This window comes from Rhipicephalus sanguineus, chromosome 3 (genome assembly GCF_013339695.2).
Source record: "Rhipicephalus sanguineus isolate Rsan-2018 chromosome 3, BIME_Rsan_1.4, whole genome shotgun sequence".
NCBI classification, from domain to species: domain Eukaryota; kingdom Metazoa; phylum Arthropoda; class Arachnida; order Ixodida; family Ixodidae; genus Rhipicephalus; species Rhipicephalus sanguineus.
In genome coordinates, this window is record NC_051178.1 from 18,613,994 (window position 1) to 18,633,451 (window position 19,458).

General features: G+C 45.9%; 1 protein-coding gene across 2 annotated transcripts in view; it reads right to left on the reverse strand.

Moving 5' to 3' along the window:
* The window catches only part of LOC119386472 (syndetin), a 212,124-nt gene that overhangs the window by 57,153 nt on the left and 135,513 nt on the right, over nt 1-19,458 (reverse strand). For both annotated transcript variants that reach the window (XM_049413147.1, XM_037653754.2), the window contains exons 15-18: nt 18,553-18,741; nt 12,222-12,325; nt 5,311-5,393; nt 905-996 (exon numbers count right to left, since the gene is read on the reverse strand). In XM_049413147.1, coding sequence (XP_049269104.1) covers nt 905-996; nt 5,311-5,393; nt 12,222-12,325; nt 18,553-18,741 — 468 coding nt within the window. The remainder of the gene's footprint in view (nt 1-904; nt 997-5,310; nt 5,394-12,221; nt 12,326-18,552; nt 18,742-19,458) is intronic.

Genomic DNA, 19,458 nt, shown 5'->3' on the forward strand with positions numbered 1-19,458 from the left:
TTATTTCCGAAGCCACGCTGCCCTCCCTCCGGCACCCCTCATGCATCTTTCCCGCGACAGAGGAGACTGGCTTATTTCATCTCTGCTTGAGCTGCATTCACTTTCACTCACACATAGAACATACGATGCTCACGGCGATGATTTGGACTTTATATAGAACATGACAGAGATAGCAAAAACCCGCCGAGAGTATCCATACCAGTGCTATCGCAACAAAAGTATAGCTCGCTTACTTTATGTTTATCGCGAGTTGTTCCTCCTGGTCTTCAAGATTACAAGTAACACGCTAATGTGGCAGAAGTGATAGTAGTTGGTTATGTGGACTTGAAAGTGTCATTGCCCCAGCCACCAGCTTTATTCTCAGAATGCTCAAACCACATCAGCATTCTGGAAAGGATTCTAGAGTTTCTCATGGCTAATAAGTTCGACAACTGCCACCGCAGACTAACCAGTTATATTGCTAGAGGAGTGGTTGCTTGGGCAAAATCTTTTCAAATTTTAGTGAGGCAAACAAGTGAGTGCATGGGTTTATCTACCATCCAGGAAAGTGCTACATCAACAAACCAAGGCCTATGTAAGCACCTTTGCAGAAACAACATTTTCCCCCTCACATATTGATGTTTGCATCATTAAAGAACAGCGCTACAGTTACAGGGACAAAAGATGTTAGGGAGGACACGCGTTACGAAGTAGGCACGGCAAGCGCAATGTGCGAAGACACTATTTGCGATGTGCAGTGCCGGAGTAGCGTGTGTCCTCCGTAACCTCTTTTGTCTCTCATGCAAAATTAACTCGCCCAATACCTCACTTTGCTGATGTTTTCATCAATGCCTTATTTCTGGGCTTGTCCCAATGAGCGTCACACCTATTGAGATGCGACCTTCCTCAAAGGCCAGGTACTCACTGCATAGAGGTAGTAGTTGAACAGCTGCGACATGCACAGGAACACATCAAAGGCAATGGTATGCAGCACATCCATCATCTTCATGTACTTCCCTGCATGTGAAATGTAAATGCTCGGTAAAAGCACCATAGTAAATGGCACTTCTCAGAAATTTGTCGTTTTGTTCTTAAAAGGCCCCTAACCAGCTTTGGGCATTGCAAGCAAACAAGCATGGCATGCAAAGTGGTGGCTGTGTTTGCAAAGTTTTGCATGTCTGCACAATGTGAGGAGAAATTTACAAGGGTGGCTTGGGCTTTTTGGTTATCTGTATCAAGAAACGGCGAGCAAGACACGAGGCTACGAACATGAGGCTGTGTTTGCGGTCTCTCTCGTCATTCGTGCTGGACTTAACAGAGAGCTTTCCCCTTTGGGTGAGGTGCATACTTGGAGAGAGAATTAAAGTCACCTGCGCGTCAGGAATCTCACTCACGAGTCAACTCACTCTCACTCGGACCAGATTTTGAGGGAGCCTCGCGGGGTGTAATCTTGGTGAATCCGAGTGCGAGAGAGTCCAACTGGCTGTAATTCTTGTGAGTTTGAGTGGACTGGGCTGAACAAGGGTTTAATGGGTCTGAGTCCGAGTGAACACCACTGAAATGAATTCTGGTAAGCACGAGTCCGAGTAAGACCAGAAGCACATTTTGAGTGAGTCTTTTGATTATTTTGCCACCAACCAGTCAATGTGCTGACAAAAATGAACCGTCCTAAACAGTTCATGAGCACTTTCTTGGTACAGAAGCATCTGTGATTACTGCAGCACAAACCTTTAAATATCTTCCTTACCGCCTCTGTCCACCACGCAATAGCTGTTGTGCTGCCATATGAAATGTGCGATAAGTTAGTGATGTTACTTTAGAACTTGCTAGCATTGATGCTTTTGGCAACTTTTACACATTTATGAGATTTAGCGCACCCGAATAAAAGCTTCCAAGCAGAATCATTTAAAGTTCGGTCACAGGTGTAATTACCATATCTCAGGAAACTCACTTAGGACTACATCCATGCACACTCCTTTCAAAGGCACAAGGTTGGGCGAGTGGCACATGTGTGCCTAATTGTGTCCTCTCAGCAACAGTCAGTGGCCGACTCTACCATCCTTATTCTACTCACCGGCTCATTTTTCGACTCTCATTCACCTGCACGCTTTATTCAAGCATCGATCGATAAACTCTCTCTCTAACTGACTCCCTCAGACTCAGGCCGACCAGTGGGTCTAAGTGAGTCCTTTTGAGTAAAATTTAGGTGAGCAAGTACGAGCAAGTCTGGTTGACTACAATTCTAGTGAGCTTTAATCTGATTGAGCCTGGCCGAGCTGAATATTGGTGATCTTGAGTCTGAGCAAGTTGGACAGAGCAAAATTTCAGTGAGGTTGAGTACGAATGAGCCTTGTTGAGTAGAGCTTTGGTGAGAATAGGTATGAGTGAGCTTGAAGCAAAAAATATATTTTTTTAAGTCAGTCTGAGTGAGTTCCGTTTCTTTTGCATGCACAGTTGCATACTCCACACAAAATAGAGAACCAAAGTCGTGTGCTGTGAACAGCGATGTCTGACAACCAATCTGGTCCGTCGTTCGAACTGAATCACAAGGCAAAAACGGTGTGCACTTCACGAGGACAGGGAAAAGGAACACGAGCCACAGTCACTGAACTAACAACTAAAGCTTTATTCTTCGGACAGTGCAGTAAATATACTGGCATCCATAGGTTGGCAAAAAAAATGTTGAGCTCACTCAGGCTCACTCAAGAAGTATCTTTTGCGCTTAGGGCTCACTCATACTCAGAATCACCAAAATATTTCTCAACTGGACTCACTTGGATTGACACACATTAAAATTTCTCTCAACCGGACTCACTCGGACTCAAACTCATCAAACACTACTCACATAGACTCACCAGACTAAGACTCACGGCTTGATCTGAGTTTGGGTGAGTCGAGTCATGAGTGAGTTTGCTGACCTATGCTGGCATCAGAAACAATAAAAAGAGCAAAGCATGACAGATACACAGTCTAAGCAGAAATCAATAAGGAACTGAGCATCGAGCTAGTCGGTACTGTTATGACCGGCAATTGGTGGCGACGCGCTCACCATGAAAATGGACAGGCAATGCGTTCTCACACTGCTAGAACACCTGCATCCTTCCTAGAAACGGAATCCCCGGGACGGGAAGCGACCGACAATGGGCCACCTGGGTTTGGATTGGTGTGCTGCCGGGGCCACCTGACCTGTATGTTTTGACAGGAGTCGCCGCAAACCCTTTTCTGCCCTTCGGGGAAGAGTCTGAGGAACAAGCCCGAGGAACCTGTTGCCCTTCTACGCCCACAAGCGTGCCGTCGACCGCCGGACCCTTGCTGTTTCAAGAGTGCAACGACCCCTCCGCGACAGTGAAATGGACTGTGCCATGATGGGTGGTGTCGTGTGTGTGATTGGGTGTCATCAAGGAGGAGGAGCCAGCTGAGGGGTTAAAACGACGGGGCTGAGTGAGAAATGGGGCTCTGAGCCCTCGGTAACAGGCTCATCCAATTCGCTCGTCGCTGAACTCTGACCTTGTCACAATGTAATTGAGTGTACGAAAAGTGCCAGTAAACTTGTTATCGTTTTCCCAACTTGCTAGCAGCATTTCCTCAACCCGGAGACTCGACTACGCTACCAAACGGAGTCCGAGTACGACGCTGCCCTATCGTAGCAACAACCTGGTTGCCGAGGAGGGATGGATCCAAATACCCGGTTGCAACAGTACAGATGCACCTCTTGATCATTCCAGAGCAGTCTAGGCAGCAGCAGCATCGAGCAGTTCATAATCACTTGCTTTGCTTCGTGCAGCACTCCGACGAACAACGGAGAAACCATGACAGTACCCACTCGCAATATTGCCAGGGACATCGGACTTTGCTGCCACTTTGCTGCCACATGCCGAGACTGTGATGTACGCCTCTCACCTGGCCATCGAAAGTTACGCCCCCCGCCCGAACTACTGACGTCACCATAAGGCTATAAAACCACTGCCCACAGCATACAGCTCATCATTCTTAATCACTTTCTTTGCTTCGTGCAGGTACGTGCTTTGGCCTTGGCCACTTTGAATTTTATGAATTAGGCTCCTAGGCTCTGTGAAGAAGTGTGATCATTTTGAACATGCCCGAAAAACAGCCTACGACTGTAAAGGAACTGGCAAGGGCTCTTGCTGATTTAACTGCTAGAATTAGTGGCAACCATGACGATCTAAAGAAGGACCTGAAGAAAATAATTGAGCAGGAAATTCAACCTGTCTAGGAAGGAATGGATTTCATAAGTAAGAGGTTCGAGGAATTCAACGCCGAGCTACAAGCAGTGAAGAAGGAACTTACCACTGTGAGGGCAGAGAATACTGAGGTAAAAAAAGAAAATGGCCGCCTCTCAAAAAGTTAAACGAGGTGAAAAAGGAACTGACTACGTTAGAACAGTGCAGTCGAAGTAATAACCTTGAAATCAAGGGAGTCCCGATGACCTCATCGGAAAACCTAGTTTCAACAATGAATACAATCTGTAGCTGTGTAAAAGTAGACATAAAAGAATCGGACATTGATGTCATTCACCGTGTACCTTCTAGACGTGAGCAGACACAGAATATAGTAGTGAAATCTGCTACAAGGACGGTAAGGGACCTCTTGAAGGCGGCAAGAAAATTGACACTAACACTTCAGTCTTGGGTTTTGAAGGCGAAAACAGCCCAGTTTACATCAATGAGCACCTCAGCCCTGCCAACAAGGTACTTCCGGGGTACGCCCTGAAGGCTAAACGTGAAAAAAAGTGGAAGTACACTTGGGTGTCACAGGGGAAAATTTTGACGAGGAAAACAGAGAACTCAGCGTAATTCATATCACGTGTCTAATGACCTTGCTTAAGTTATCTGAAATATTGTTGAGTGACCTCGACCACGCATTACCTAATAATTTACAATGGTTCTGTCTATCTGCCAAGTTGAAAAGGCATGGCTAGAGCAAGATAATTTCTCAATTTTGCATTGCAATCATCGTAGCATTAGAAAAAACTTTGATAACCTACCAGTATATTTGACCAAACACGAATTCACATACGAGATAATTGCCATAACGGAAACATGGTTGAAAGAAGGTGAGACCGCTACTTTACCTGGTTACACTATGGCATCTATGCCTCGCCCGAGTTCATCCCGTGGCGGAGGTGTTGCTTTTTTGCCGACCTATGGCCCTGTATGCCATAACGACTAAGCACTAATGCAATAATGACATGGCATTAGGAAGCTTAATGTGCTTGATGAACCTTTCTGTGCTGTCATTCGTTTGACCAGTGCTCCTTAAGAGACTGTTACATGCATCAATGCCGTTGTCAACAATCCTCAAAGTGCTCACCAAACTGACGCAAAACATTGAGGCTCGTGTTCGTGACAAAAGGGCTGCTACTGTTGGCTGGCCGAGTGGAGGGCTTCGGTTGCCTGCACCAAGACGTGGCAATGAGTAAACAAATGCTACACAAGGCTAGAAAGGCTGCACTCGTTTTGTTTATTGAATACTCGTGAGCAACAAGTGGACAGATTCCGCAGTCAGTAACGTTTACCTGCCGAAAGCATTTCACCGACACCCACCGCAGTTAAGTTTGAGGTTGCGGGATTGATTCTCGGCCACGCATTTTGATGAGGGCAAATGCAGTAACACCCCTGCACTCAGATTTGAGTCATGTTAAAGAACTCCAGGTGGTCAAAATCATTCTGGACTACGGCATGCCTCATAATCCTATAGTGGTTTTGGCATGTAACCACTTTTGTTATCTTTTGAGTGACCAAGTTCCTAATAACAAAGCAGGCCACATAAGCTCGAGTAAGAGCTGCACTCGTGTCAAAGCTCCCACCTTGGAAGCCAAAAATGCAAAAAAAAGATTAAGTTATAACAAAAATGCTGTTACAGTTTTTATTACGCAGTATCATAGCCATACAACAATTCCTGTACCATGAGTTGGTGAGCTAGGTGATGCATGACTAGCAATCACTGAAAACATCACAGACAAAAAAAGGAAAGCAGCAAAAATCATATTGTTTCATTCATGCAAGGTTGCTTTTACAGATCGAAAGGGGAAGGCAGAAAACCAATGAAAAAAAAAAAGTTGCGGAGGCTCAATGCATGCCTTCATCATGGTGGAAAGTGATCTCCCTATCGCTTAGCATCTGAGATGGATCACTGATGTGTACTGCTGCACTGCAGTGAATTAATTGCCAAGGTCTCATAAATTTCCTGTCTTCATTTTTGTCTGTCCAGTATTCAGTGCTGTTTCACCACACCTGTTGGGCGTACCAGCCCAGGAGCAACAAACCTCTGCTTCCGTACCATTCCGCCCACACAAAACTCGTTAAAAGAGGAATTGTAAACTTGTGCTTTCGCAATGCATTACAAAAGTCTTGCCCCCATCTAATGGCAGCTAGTTTTAAAGAGCAAGCAGAGCGACATTCGAATGCCGGGCACCCCTCTCACATACAGGTTTCAGTCGGGGAAAGTTTGGTCAAGAAGCTTCAGCTCTCGGAGCAAGCACTCCCACATGGTGAGCCAGTAAGGCCTCAGAGGCTTGCTGTAGTCCCGTATCTACATGGAGTCCCCCACAACTTGAAAAAGGTCGGGGAGTGGGCCAATGTGAAGGTTGTTTTTCTGCCCCAAAAAAGCTGTCGTACTTGTGCACTAGAGTGTTTCAAATGCAAAACGTGGTTGTTCAAAAAAGCACAAAATCCCGTTCGTCACGTGTACAGCAAATGCAATCTATCAGATACCTCTTTCATGCGGCAAGAAGTACATAGGACAAACTGGCTGCTGTATTAATGACCGCCTCCGGGAACATGCTTGTAATGTCAAGAATGGTCGCGATGGTTTCTTGGCATTGCATTGCAGCACGTGTGGCTGCAAACCCCTTTTTCATGACACCATTATCGTGGGAAAAAACAGAAATAAAACAGCAAGAGAAATTATCGAGGCAGAGAGGGTTTGTAGATTAGGGCTGAACTGCGTCAGCACTCCCTCTCTCTAGGGCTTTGTCAAAAAGAACTGTCTTTCCTGAGAATGTAAGGTTTTCGTGCATGGCAGTTGTGGGGTTCTTGAATGATTTGTTTGTTTTTTGCATTTCGAGAGTAGTGCAGACCACTTATAACGTAACCGCATATAGTGCAGGGACGGTTATAATGCGGTCTTTTTCGACTCCCGTTTACCCTCCCATAGAACCGCATGTATACGCATACCGCTTATTGTGCAGTCCCCCAAGATGAAATACCGTTTATAATGCGGTTGCGGGAAAATATTTCTAACAAACGCGGCAGCGGGTGCGGTTCTCAAAGGAGGTACGCCGCTGGGGAGGGAGCGACGAGGTCGTTACGAAGGGCGAGGGCACGCACAGTGAACGAACGAGGGGCGGACGGAGGAAAAAGACCGCGGCAGCGCTATGCGGGCTCGCCGAGTGGGGAAGGATGGTGGTTGCCTAGGCGACGGAGTAGCCTTTGCACCGGCGGCGGCAAGGCTCCGCGGCAGCTTGCCGGCAGCGCGTTCCGCGTGGGATGCGTGGAACGTACGATCGCGTCCTCATCAAGTGCGCTTTAAAGTAAGTTTCCTGTCGGGAAAAGCGTCGTTGTTATCACACTTGCTACAGATATCGCGTTTGCTACCTCGTCCGCAAATTGAAAAGTTTTGCGGCTTCATGACGCGAGCTTTCGCCTTTTCTGTCAGTGCGCGGACTTAAACGAGCTTGGCGGGCTTTTGTCGCCGTTGGTCTCCTGGCCGCGAACACAAACTTCGTATCACGCGCGCTGTTCTTGGGTTAGTGCTTGAGTGCGATCTTTTCGACGTCCGACCTTCATGTTGTCTTGGACAAACTTCCCGCGACAACATGCTGAACCGCAGGTTAGGCCTAATCAGCCTTGGTTGCTTTTCGGTAGCGGTCGCGGGCGACAAAAGTTGCGGTTTGGTGCGGAATCAACGAAACTTTTTGCGATGGCTGCACTTGAAGGGAAGGGAATCATATCGTTAATGAAAACGAGGGCATGGTTGGCACAAGCGACTCTCGAATGGTGGTTCCGGATTCGATTGCAATGTCTTGGACATCGCGTGCGCGCCCGTGAAATCGAACGATCGGTACCGCGCTCAGCACGTGAAATTTCGGTCGCGATTCGACATGGTTTCTGTGTAATGCGCATACCTCGAGGTGGCCTGAAACGTAGTCGGCGAATTTCCGCGATGGCACTTTGTTTTGTTTGCTTTTTCCCCCGTGTTCATTTCGTTGGCAATGCGGGTATTTGGCGGTTAATTTTTGAACATGCATTCGGAGATTTAAGTGGTTGTAAGCGCCCCAAATCGCATATGTCGATTATCGGACACGCGAGGCTACATGCTCAACACGTTTTGCGCAAGTGCAGCCTTTGAAAAGGTTGTTTTGGTTATAGTGCGGTACCGCTTATAGTGCGGATATTCGCGACTCCGGCGACTTACGTTATAAACGGTCTATACACATATATCAGCTATATATGTGTACGCTCCCCGAAATAAACCTTGTTGGAAGTAAGCGCTCGTCTTCGTCCCTCTCTTGTCCAGTGTCAAATTTTGCGCTACGTGATCAGTTATAATACATAGGCTTGTGCAAACGTAAATCTTTTGGTTTGAAGCAGAGTCATTGCAAGTGAATTGCACTTTTCAAGGGTCAACACTCAGGTTCTCAAAATGAAAACAAGAGAAGTCACACGTGGGGCTGGCATGCCTCATCAAGTTTTAAAATCTAGACGTGTATGGGTGCAAAGGATCACGTGGCATGTTGTCACTTTGTCACGGGACACTCCATTTACCACAAGTTAGCAATGCAGTAAGAGGACAAACTTGTCGTGTGTCAATACCATGCCATTACTTACACAAGATGGCTAAACAATTGTGAACCACTGCATGCCTCGTGCACTGGTATGGTGGTGCTACCGCTCGGCTCACCTGGTCACCAGCGAGGAGAAAGGCACCCTCTCACAACCCCCCATAGGATTCCATGCATTTTCCATGAGATTTACGCTTCCATTGCACAAAAACAAACCAGCGCCATCTCCCGTCAGCATGCCACATCGACGAACCATCAGCTTTCCTTCGTTCTAGCGCTTTGCAATACCCTAAGTTAACCCCTTTCTGCAGTTTTTCATTCCTCTTTGTTGCCACGGGAGCGCATGCTATGCAGACGGCAGTGGACTCATCGCCTTCATTGCGTTTACTTGCTTGGATGTTGCAACGTTAAAACTGTGCTTAGGCAGTGGCCACACATTGGACGATGAGCTCCTGATTTTGCTCAACTGCATCAAGTGCAATGCTTCAGGGTGCATGCTTGTCCATTGGTCACTAGACAAGATGGCCTACAAGACGGCATTTTTCCAGTGACCGAGAGTAACGTGTGTAGTTCTAAGCATTGCAGCGGTTTGGTGAAGTGAGTGGGGGGCTGGTGCCGCAGCGTGCTGGACACGCACGACTCTGCTATCACACTTGGCCTCGCACGTCACCCTGCAACGACTGCGCAATAACAAACATGTTGTTATCGTATTTGTGTCAGTTAATATCGCATTGCAACTGGAATACCGTTTTTACAAAGGTGAGTGAGGCTGTAAGTAGTTGCCTCTCGTTATGCTTGCTAGTGGCTGTGTTACTTCTAGAAGTGTATTTCATGAGCAGCTTCTCGTACCAAAGCAGAATCCAGCATACGAGATACATACTACACGACTTCACATTTCCCATATAAATCAGAGTAATGACACGCTTAATTCAAAACGCATGTGATAGAGTATTGTGGCTGAAAACCAGAAAGGTATTTAGATTGTTTTTTCAGAAATACATGATTATAATGTGGTTTGAAGATTCTGATGATTGTAATGCGGTCTGTACTGTAAAATAAAAAAGAAATATTGTATGAACATTTCTTGGTCATTTGCTCTAGTACTTTCACACATTCATTGTGCAACGCCTGTTAAAATGTTAAAAAAGTTAACTTTCAGTTTTCTTGACATTATTAGTCGTACGGTTGAATGCTACAAATGTTGCGCAAAGATAAAAACATGTGCCTTTTGTGCATTTGCCTAACAAGCATATGACCGCAATATACATTGTTGGTGTACTGTTTAGGGTATTCAATAAAACAAGACTGTTAAAAATTGCAGCAGGACTTATTTGATCTACGCTGACAAACAGATCACGCACACATCTACAAACAACGTGAGACACATGCACGTAAGTGTGCGGCGCATCACGCGCACACACAGTGATAAAAAGTGGCAACAACATAACAAATAACACAAAGCAATAAACTAGGCTTGTGCAAATATTCGAGCACTTCGAATATTCGAATGAATATCACAGTATTTGAATTCGCTTCCATTCGAATTTAAATTATTGAAAATTTCAAAGTATTCGAAATGAACGAATAGGTGTATTCAATTCAAAATGTTAACAGCGCATAGAACAATTAGGAAGGGACGAGAGAACAGAGCTACAGAGCGCTGGCTGTTGTCTCGTCCCTTCCTAATCGTTCTATGCACTGAGGGGTACTGACACAAGATTTCGCGGCCGGGATAGCTTGCTGGATCGATTCCCGTGTACGTGCGTGTACCATCTGCAAAATATCGACAGCGAATAAAGCTTGGAAGGTATTTTATATGAATTTTGAAGTTCGCGAGCGCGATCCAGCATTGTAGGCAGCACCTGGTGCATTGACACCCTCGGAGGTGACCCGAGGTGACCCCCCTACTTCCCCTACGTAACCGTTGCAGCCGGTGCAAGTTATGATGACGTCGTAGCCGCCATTTCTGTTTTGATGCGCTTCCCGACAAATCACTCCTCGCCAGCGGGTCAAACCTGAAGTGATTCGCCACGTCGAAAATTTCTTCCATACCCGCCGCAAGAAAATCGTCGCCATCAGACGATGATGAGCCCGACGACGACAGACCGCGTGGAAATGCGTCACTGTTCTGTGTGCTCACGTGACCGAGCGTTTCACTCGCTAGGTGGAGATAGTTGCACCCAGCGGCTTGTCGCTTTTGGAGCTCTGTCAAACCAAAACTGAGGCTGTGTCGGTAATGAGGAGCTTGTAATTAATTATCTGTTGCGCCCTGCAGCAAACGATGTGCCGTGTTATGACTAACAGGCTCCCAGCAACACATTGCAGCAAAAAAAAACGCGGGGCGAAAATTTTTGTGTCAGGACTGCTTTAAGATTTTGAAATGAATACACACCAACTTGCCCAAGTGTCAACCCTTGCAGAATAGGTGTGTATTAGTCCACATGTAACCCCCCTGTAAAGGTTGTTTCGCTGCAGTGGACGGGTGCTATGCCGTCAATACACCTTTCCAGAGAAGATCCGCATTGCAGCAAAGCCCTACTTCAAGGTTAAATGAACATATTACTCTCACATCAATTCATCATTTTCTAAGTTTCAAAGCTCGTTATACTGTCTTATGTGCTTTAAGTATAGTAAATTTTAAAACGTAACATATTTTACAGGTTATCGCTTGCATTCTACCGAAAGTCGAATCCTGCTACTATTCAAAGTTGCTTCCACTTCCATTGAACCAAAAAGAATGACAATTGCACATGCCTTGTTTCCATCATTTCACTGTTCATTACTCAACACCTTGTGACTGGCGCAGCATAGCCTGAGCTCCTTTCGCGCCACAAAAACCGAATTAACTAACCGGCTAGTTAGTTAGGTGAGCCTACAACCTTTGGATAATGCATCTGATGCTTAACCAACAGTGTAATGGAGGTGGTCATCCCTCCATTATTGGATGTTTCTGTACGTGTAATCCGAGAATGGTAGCTGTGGAAAACACTTTTTCTGCCAGCTGGCATCAGAAAAGTTGAAGGTTTGGTCCTTACCAAGAGCAAGTTGTTTTTGCATCTATACTGTAATTCCACTCCGTTTACGTCATACAGCTAAGACCGCTCGTAGCATAAACACGTAGTGCAGGACAGGCTATAATGTGGTCTTTTCAGGCTCCCGTATATCATACCATAAAACTCCAAATTTTTTAAGCAATGTTTTTAATTCTGAGAAACAAACAGCCTCCTTTTTTTTTTCTTTCCAAATTTCGCCCTATCCACCAGAAGCAGTTACTCACTCAGTCATTACCGTCATTTCAGTCTCCAGTGAGCCTTCACGGACATTTTAACAGTGTTCACTGCTGCACACAAATTTAATAGCGCATCCCTCATTTCCTCAGTATGTGTGCACTGAAACAGACCATAAACAAGATGGCCAAGATTCAACACATCACACTCACTTCTGCTGGGGAGCATCACCGGTCATTTCATCAACAAAGTCCCGTTTCAGCTCCTCGGCAATGTCCGAGTCATCAGAGTCCACCTCTGCACTGCCAGGGCCATCCTGCATAAGCACAGCAGGCCTACAGTGAGCAGCTTCTTTGCACAGCTGCAATATCTTTCATTTATACTGCTGTCCATTATCACTATAATATCAGTGTTAACATATTATCTCGTTATGCAAGACAAACCTTCTATATCTGATAACCAATTAATGGAAAGATTGTTTATTGTAATGGCTAAAACAAACTCTGTTTTTCTCATTAAACACATTTATATTTTTATTTCTTCCCTACAGTCACAAAAAATGACTGTTGGTGACCCACTTGGCAAAGAAAGAGAAGATGCACATGATGCCGATCATGTGACCCTTTACTGGTGTACGCGGCTAGTGGTTTCTATATTAGCACTGAAATGCAGTACGCTTACTTTATTATAATGTTTTCTGTCTTAAAATGTGCATACACCTTCGTTTGTACCGAGCAGAACAGTGGCGCTGCCTTCACTTGACGTATGATCCAATGCTCATGAACGGCAGCATGTTGGGTGAGGGACTAGAGGCACCTGCCAATGAATTGGAGAAGTGCCAGGAGCGCCTGGCTCGAAAGGTGCTAAAGAGACTTCACACGACGACGAGCGTTCGGAAACCTATCCTACCCGCTTTTTATATTGAAAAACGGTTGAAAATATCAAAATGAAGGTGGTTAACCACAGCTGAAGTCACTCCTGTGAAAGCAGAACGTTGAGTGTAACGAACAGTTTGCGAGGAGGGCTAACGGCATTGCTGTCTCTTCTCAGCGCTGCTGGAGGAGGGATGAACTGTTTTAGAGGCTTATCAGATCGAAAAATTCTGCTTTTGGAATCAACCACTGCACGTTTGACCACGACCGAGGGAGAGCTTTTCGTTGTGCCATAGAAAACTGGGGCACCAAGAATTGGTTGTCGGTTCTGTAGCAAAAAGTACATCGAATGGCATTAAGCACACTTCACAAACCGCTGTGGAGATGTAATGAGATGTAGCAAAATAAATAATGTTCTCCTTGAAATCAGTGTTGTGACTTCCCTGTCCTTAACAATCGTAGCAGAAGACTAATCATCATCACTACTGCTGCTCCTAACAAGCTGACACGTGATCTCATGGCAGCAACAGCTCACCCCCTTCCCTTGTTCTTATTTTTTGTTGTTCCACTAAAGCTTTTCATCCTGGCAAGGCGTATTCTTCACTCAAACACAACCGCACTACAGTTGGAAGGCTCAGAGGTCCAACATACGGTGTCATCACCGACATCAACAATGTAGGATGGAATACTGGGCGAGTTGGTGCAGATGCATCGTGGGTAACAGCGCGAAAAACACAGACGAAGACGAGAAGTGGACGTGGCACAGTGCTGACTTTCAATTGAACCTTTTACTGAACAAAAAGTTAACATATATCCAACAAGAACAGAACACCTCGTGACTTCTGTTCGTGTTCTACAGTCGAACCTCGTTAATACGTACCCGCTTTAAGCGTACTAACGGGTAAAACGTAGTTGCAACGACGCTCCGACCGAGTCCCATAGAGCCCAGTGCATTCGCTGACTGCTTAAGCCGTAGTGGTCCGCCCTATGCCTAACGGTTAGTGCATACCCTGCGTACTGCGATAACTTTTTGTGACGTAAAATTTTACTGCGCCGCCGAACTTCTTGACGCCACAATGTGCTGCCAAAAGTTTTCCGTCTCTTTGAGAACTTCAGAGATCGGTCAATCACCGATTCTGACTCCCACGCAACTGCGGTGACGCCTTTGCAGGTAGCGTCGGGAAAGAACGACGGCGAGGTGGCGACCACTGACGAACGTGCCAGCACGACTTATCGCCGACAACCTTATCACAATAAGTATCTTCGGCTATCTGCTCAGGCACGCATGCAGCGCAGCGCTACATTTTAAGCCTACTGCATGCTTTTATTAGGCGACAACGTGAACGCACTGGGCTGCCGATCGCTGCCTGCTGCCTCGTTGTGCTGGGCTATCTTCAAGCGCGCACCGCTTTTTAGAAATGAAAGCGGATCGCTGTTGCGGAGTTAGCGTTGCGGGTCGCAGGCACCAAAAAACCCAGCTGCATTGACGCTATAACGCCAAGCGCATGGGTACGATACTGCAAGCTTGGCACTGTTGTAACCATACTGCAGTAGCATGGCTAATTGGGCTAGCTGGTACTTGTTCATTCTGAGAGGACAAGGTGCGCACACGAACACGGACGTTAGAAGAAAGACGCAAACAACACAGCGCCTGAGTTGTTTGCGTCTTTGTTCTCATGTCCGTGTTCGTGTGCACGCCTTATCCTGTCAAAAAGTAACCATACTGCACACTTTTATTAGGTGACCACCCAGCATGCCTCCATCTGCTGCTAGGACCGCTAGAGCATTGCAGAGTGCCATCAGCTTTAATACGTACCCGCTTTAAGCTGAAGCCGAAGAATTTGCAGGCGCCACAATTTTGTTCATGTATGCGTATGCACACACAGACAAATCAATAAGCCTTTCTGCAGTACAAAAATGCAACAATTTTCTGTCCATTTCTTTAGCAGTTAGTTGTCATGGTTTTTTTTTGGTCCCTTTCTCGCAGCTGTGCTGAATTTTCTACATGAAACCTTGTGAAGTCGCTCAGTTTACCATCACCACCTCATTGTTTATATTTGAATAACACAGAGCTGAGCTAGTTGGTAAGTATTCATTCTAAAAGACAGGGCGCGCAAACACGGACACAAGAAACAAGTCAAGACACCACAAACACCGACTAACAACTGAAAAGCCGCACTGGCACAGGAATGAAGAGGCGTGTGTAATGACTGAGGCAAGCCGTATCGATAATAGTGGTAGCGCATGCGTGACCGTCGATTACCGTATATTGCCGATTATAAGTCAACGTATTTTTCATAAAATTACCTTCCAAAGTTCGAGGGACGACCTATAATCATAGTCGACCTATACGTAGAATCGTAAAGTCGACTTATCTGTGGGGTCCAACGAAAGGTCGTCGTCCTCGGATTCGCCGCTATTCGACGCATCGTCGCGGGAACTGCTATCTCCCAACGCACACACGCCGCTTCTGGAGCCGGACATTTTTTCAATCTACTGCAACAATCGCGAAACTACAGCGAAATTACGCAAAACTACGGAGCACGTTTAAATATCACCACCCCACGGCATTAATGCGAACTGCTTGGGAAACAAGGTCTCGAAAGCAGCATTTCAAACCTTTGATAGAGGGCTAACGAAGCTCTATGGAAAAAAGAGGAATTTATCTTGCGATGCACCCTGCAGTTTCATTTTCATACAATAGAAACGATTCGATGACAAACCATCTGCATTCCACAGAAAAGCTGGCAGCACTTTGCGGGGAACTAAACCACATGACCAGTCACATGCGCCCACAAGCGTCTTCGCGTTATGTTCGCATCTTTTTGCACGCACGCCTGTTCGCAATTTCTTCATTTTGCTTCGTTTGCGAGCAGTGGAATTTCTTCGCAGGTGAGCTCTGCGGACGTAGCCACTGCGCTGTCACTATCTACGTAATCCTCGAAGGTTACCGCAGCGTCTACCGGGAGCTTCTCTGGGTCGAGCTCCGCTTCGTCATCGCAGTCTCGTGGCGTAGGCTCGCAGTTTTGTGGCGTAAGCAAAGTCTCGAGAAGACCTGCCTTTCGCCAGCAGTTGCTCATGGTGCTTGCCTTGACGTTCCACCACAACCCTGTCAGCATTCCTGCGGCTTCACGGATGTTGACCTTCGTGGGCAGCTTCAGTCGTATGTTAATGAGAAGGCGCTGCACAAGTCACTTCCGAAATTCGGCCTTCACACATCTTATTATGCCCTGGTCTAAAGGTTGGAGCAAGGACATACAATTCGGGGGTAGAAATTCAAGCTGCACATTGCGCAAATGCACATTCACCATATGTGCCGAGCAGTTATCAACGATTAGAAGAACCTTCTTTTGTTTCTTCTTCATTGTGTTGTCGAACTGCAGCAGCCACTGCGTGAACAGTTCCCGTGTCATCCACGCTTTCTTATTTGCCCGATAGTCGCAAGGCAACGAGACAACGTTTTTCAAGCAGTGAGGCTTGGCGGACTTGCCAATAACAAGAGGCTTGAGTTTTTCCGTGCCTGTGGCGTTGCAGCAGAAGAGCACTGACACGCAAAGACGCGATTTTTTTCTGCCCTTTTCACCTTTAAAGTTCACTGTCTTATCGGGTAACAGCTGATAAAAGCATGCCGTTTCGTCAGCGTTGAAAACGTCGTCTGGACTGAACGACTCGACGATTTCCTGAAAGTGCTCGTTCCACCAGGCAATCGCACTTTCGGCATTGGCTGCCTTTTCTTCCCCGCACGCTACTTGCCACATGATGCCATTCCTTTGCTGGAACCGATAGAGCCATCCGGCACTTGCATCGAAGCCGGAGGTGCCCAAAGCGACCGAGAACTGTCGCGCCTTTTTTTGAATAATAGGGCCTGACAAGGACACACCGTGTTGTCTGGCATTATTAAACCATGTGAGGACGGCATTGTCGACGGTTTGGTAGTTGCCCAGCCACAAGCGTTTTCTTGAGGGAGCCCCCCCCCCCCCAGCTGTGATTCTCTATGTAATTTCACGATCTTCTCCCGATCCTTCAGTATCGTTGCCACTGTTCACGGTGCGATATCACGCTCCCTGCATATGTGCACTTGCTTTTTTCCAGCATTCAGCTCCGTCAGAATGTCCACTTTTTCCTTGAGCGAAAACCGGCGTCGCTTCTTTTTAACGCTGGGGCCAGGAGAACTCATTGCCAGAAAAGCGACCGCACAACACGATCTCAACTTCGCAGCTCCAAACGACAGCAAATGGAAACGTGGTGAGAGCAGTGGCAACAGCGGGACTAAGCCTACGACGTTGTTTGATTTGGTTTGACCAGTTTGACCGGTTGGTGACGCTCGCGTTGATGTCGACGCTGATGGGGCTGCACCCATTGAAGCGGGTTTCCCGGCGCATGTCTGCTGCAGATGGTGATAGGTGTAAGTTTCAGTGATTTCCATGCTGAAACATTCACGGAACTTCGTAACAACGAAGCATCTTGTTGATTTCGGGGTTAAATTACGTACGTTAATCTGAAATATTCGGTATTCTGAAATTCGTAGCACTGAAGGTTTTTTACATTGGCAATATGGGTATTTTGGCGGGAATTTCAAAAAAATTTGTTAATCTGAAAATTTCATTAATCTGATGTTCGTAGTAACGAGATTTTACTGTAGCAGTTGCCGTGACTCCACTGCCTCTGCGGCTGATGTTATCGATGCGTCGAATAGCGGGAAATCCAAGGACGATGACCTTTTGTCGGACCCCACAGATAAGTCGACTTGATGATTCTGCGTATAGGTCGACTCCGATTATAGGTCAACCCCGAACTATGGAAGGTCATTTTATGAAAAAAATGTTCATTTATAATCGGCAATATACGGTATATACTGGCGCCTTCATTGGTGGACACCGCCTCATCATAAGCATCACCAGAGAGTGAACTCTTTTGTGATGCTTGCCTCAAAAAGCATCACGTGTAAATTGGAATCATCAAATGACTGGTCTCTGCAGTTATCATTTGCAGGACACTGGAGGGGTGCATTTAACTTTTATGTGACAAAAAGTTGTCCTGGCTTCTTGCATTCCAAGGCACTGTTTTGTTTATCGTAGGTGGTTGTAGCTGTAGGAAACGTCAGAACGGCGTCAGAAAACGTAGTCATGCAAACGCTGACTGCCAGGCTTCAAGCTCCCTCCTATTTCTTTTTTTTCCTCATTGCCATTCTGCCTCTGGAGAACTGCCTTGAAATTGAGTGACCTCACTCGCAGCAGTCTGAAATCTGTGTGCAGTGCTCATTAATGGAGGATATTTTCATCGCAACTAAACTGGAGTAGTATATGGACAAGCATGCAACTCTCTCGTGCTTTATAAGGGCTGTTTTTACTTTTTTTTTTTCACTTATGTGCCATATTTTCACCGAGACCATTCGATGTAAAAGTAGGACACTTTAGAAAGTGCTCATTATATCTGGAAGCAGTTTCAATGGGTAGCATAGGAAAATGTTAGTGCACCAAATATGGTTGTTATAACCGAGAGATTGTTAAAAATAGGTTTGACTGTATTCCGATTTTGCAAAGCATTTTCAGCTCTGCCTTCACCTTTCTTATACCATGGTTCAAAGTACATAATGGGGCAAACAGGCCTTTTGACACACGTGTTTTTGCTGTTAGTAAGCGCAAGTGGGAAATGCTCTGAAAAAGCTCACAGCAGGGCTGGATGCCACAGCGTCGAACAAATCTTCCTCTTCTTCTTCTGGCTGCAGGACGAATGGCTGGCAGGTGGCATCAAACAGCTGCAGCCCCTCAGCCAGGCGCGAGGGTGCCTCTGGCCGGCTCCCACCAGGAGACCCCGGTGGTGCACTCGTCCTCGCCGGTGGCCTCAGGAAACGCAACTCCTGCAATGCCAACACAATTTCTCCATTTTGTGTGCCACGAAGTCAAAATGTGGCCTTCTAAGTATGCTACATAATTCTGCATAATATAGTAACACTGCCATGAATACTGCAACACAAGAAACTCGTGCTTCCACGAAAAAGACTTCTCCGACTTTACAGCAACCACCAAGGAAATTTTATTAACCAGAATCTGAGGACACCTTTATTTGAGAAATATCGTATGCTTTGTGCTGATCAAATTTTGATGTCAAAGTGTTACAAATCACATGTACCAAAACACTGTCAGAGCTAAACTTATGCCATACCCAAAGAACACGAACAAACTATGGGAAGCATCTACCAAAAAATTTACATAATAAACAAATTGAAACAAAAGCTTAACTTCAGTTGTCCTGAAAAAGCTTTCAAGCTGCAAGTTAAAAAAAAAATTGTAGTGCCGAAGAATATACGTTTGGACGGTTAGCACACAAGGCAACATAATGAATACTCCTGTATGCAGTAATAGTATTTCGGTGATAGAAATTTGTATTACACATATTATATTAGCCAAAACAATTCTATATTTCACTTGTTTTACACTGTTCAACTCTACTCCTATTTTGTCCAGAGTTATGGTTATTTCAATGTCTTATATTCACGCTTTTTTTTATTATAGACACAACCTGATTTAACCCATTGCAGATCGTTGTTGGGGCACTACCGCCAATGCAACACGAC